Genomic DNA, 1,592 nt, shown 5'->3' on the forward strand with positions numbered 1-1,592 from the left:
ATTTTTTCCCTGAGACCTACTGTGTGCTCCCACGGAGGAGTAAGAAGCTAGTGCTGGAATCTCTGAAGATGTTGATGGCAAACCTTGTTCGACTTTGATCTATTCTTGAGAGCCCAACTTATTAAGACTCTTTGAAATCCTTTTGTAACCCTTGCTACACAGCCAGCACTCACTCACCCAGAAAGTTCAGCTATTGTCATGATAATGCAGGTGGAGAGAGGGGGAGGAGGGTAGAGAACCTTGTGCTCAGAGTCCGTGGGAGCTGAAGCCTGGGTTACCTAACGCTGTGAAAAATCCACACTCCCCTTGCGATCCAGGTCACATAGCTCTGTGCCCTGTAGGAGGTCACATAATCATGATTCAGGGAAGACAGGCCTGTCACCTATGCACACATTTTAAGTTGTGGAGCCAAAGGGGGAGGAGGGAGGCAAGGGGAATAGAGGAGACTTTAACAGCTGGGAAGTAAGTGGGTTTTCTTTCTTTCACCACCATGAAGCTGGAGCTCCAACTAGAGAGAAGAAACTGGTTGTTCTTCGGAGTTGCAGTCCTGCTGGTCTGGTCTAACCAGGAGTGCTTATTAATTGGTGTGTGTTTCTCTCTTTCCACCCAGGACAGCTTTCCTGCCCGCTTTGGAGGAGTCCATTTTGTCAACCAACCCTGGTACATTCATGCCCTGTACACACTGATCAAGCCCTTCCTTAAGGACAAGACCAGGAAGCGGGTAATGAAAACAAATGTGCCATCTAAATTCCAAACGGGGAATGCAGGGGCAGTTATGGCGTCTCCTCTTCTCTCTCTCTNAAAAAAAAAATACATACCCTGAAAGGAAAGTTCTTTTACTGAAAATGTCTAGTTTAGCCTTTAAAATATTTAATTACTTTCTGCTCTGTAAAATGTCTACATGGAGGCAAAAATTACTTTTAAGTTTTTCAAATGTCAACCCTTAAGAGCCGTTCCATGTACTGACATTGTAAACATTGGTGTGGAAGATGCCTAGAGATCCTGTAGACTCAAAGGGTTCTGAACAAAGTTAATAACCTTCTTTCCTTGTTACTAAAAAAGACCCAAGCAAAGCATTTCATACACCTTCAGGGAGCAGCCAGCTGCCTGAATTGTTAGCTCAGCGAGGCTCCCTCTGCCTTCAGCTTACCTTGTTAAAATTTTACAAAGATGTTTGTTGCAATGAAATTGATTGACAGCAAAATTGACAATTCAAAGAACATTTAGACATGTCTTCTTTATTAATTCCATTAACCAAGATAAACCCAGTGTCTGAAGCCATTCATCAGAACCTAGTCTTGTGGGCCTAGCTCAGACTTTGTGGCCAAGGTCCCTTGTTCTGTGGATCTAATTAGCACCAAGAGCAGCTTCCCAACCTCTAATACATAAGCTGATGCCCTGATCTAAGTTCCAAAACTGTAGCCACTGAAAACATGCTCTTATTTCCAAATATTTACAAAATGAGTTCATCTGCAGAAGAGGATGCTCATATTCCCTCAATAACAGGGACCAACTAGCCCATCAATCAAGAATTTTTTCCCTGAGACCTACTGTGTGCTCCCACGGAGGAGTAAGAAGCTAGTGCTGGAATC

At 43.7% G+C, this 1,592-nt stretch overlaps 1 protein-coding gene across 1 annotated transcript in view; it reads left to right on the forward strand.

The window, feature by feature from the left end:
- Positions 1 to 1,592, forward strand: part of LOC103607711 (clavesin-1) — a gene marked incomplete at its 5' end in the record, with an annotated part of 81,577 nt that overhangs the window by 74,305 nt on the left and 5,680 nt on the right. The window contains one exon of the mRNA XM_008592184.1: positions 611 to 721. Coding sequence (XP_008590406.1) covers positions 611 to 721 — 111 coding nt within the window. The remainder of the gene's footprint in view (positions 1 to 610; positions 722 to 1,592) is intronic.

The sequence above is a fragment of the Galeopterus variegatus genome, unplaced genomic scaffold (genome assembly GCF_000696425.1).
Source record: "Galeopterus variegatus unplaced genomic scaffold, G_variegatus-3.0.2 Scaffold7644, whole genome shotgun sequence".
NCBI classification, from domain to species: domain Eukaryota; kingdom Metazoa; phylum Chordata; class Mammalia; order Dermoptera; family Cynocephalidae; genus Galeopterus; species Galeopterus variegatus.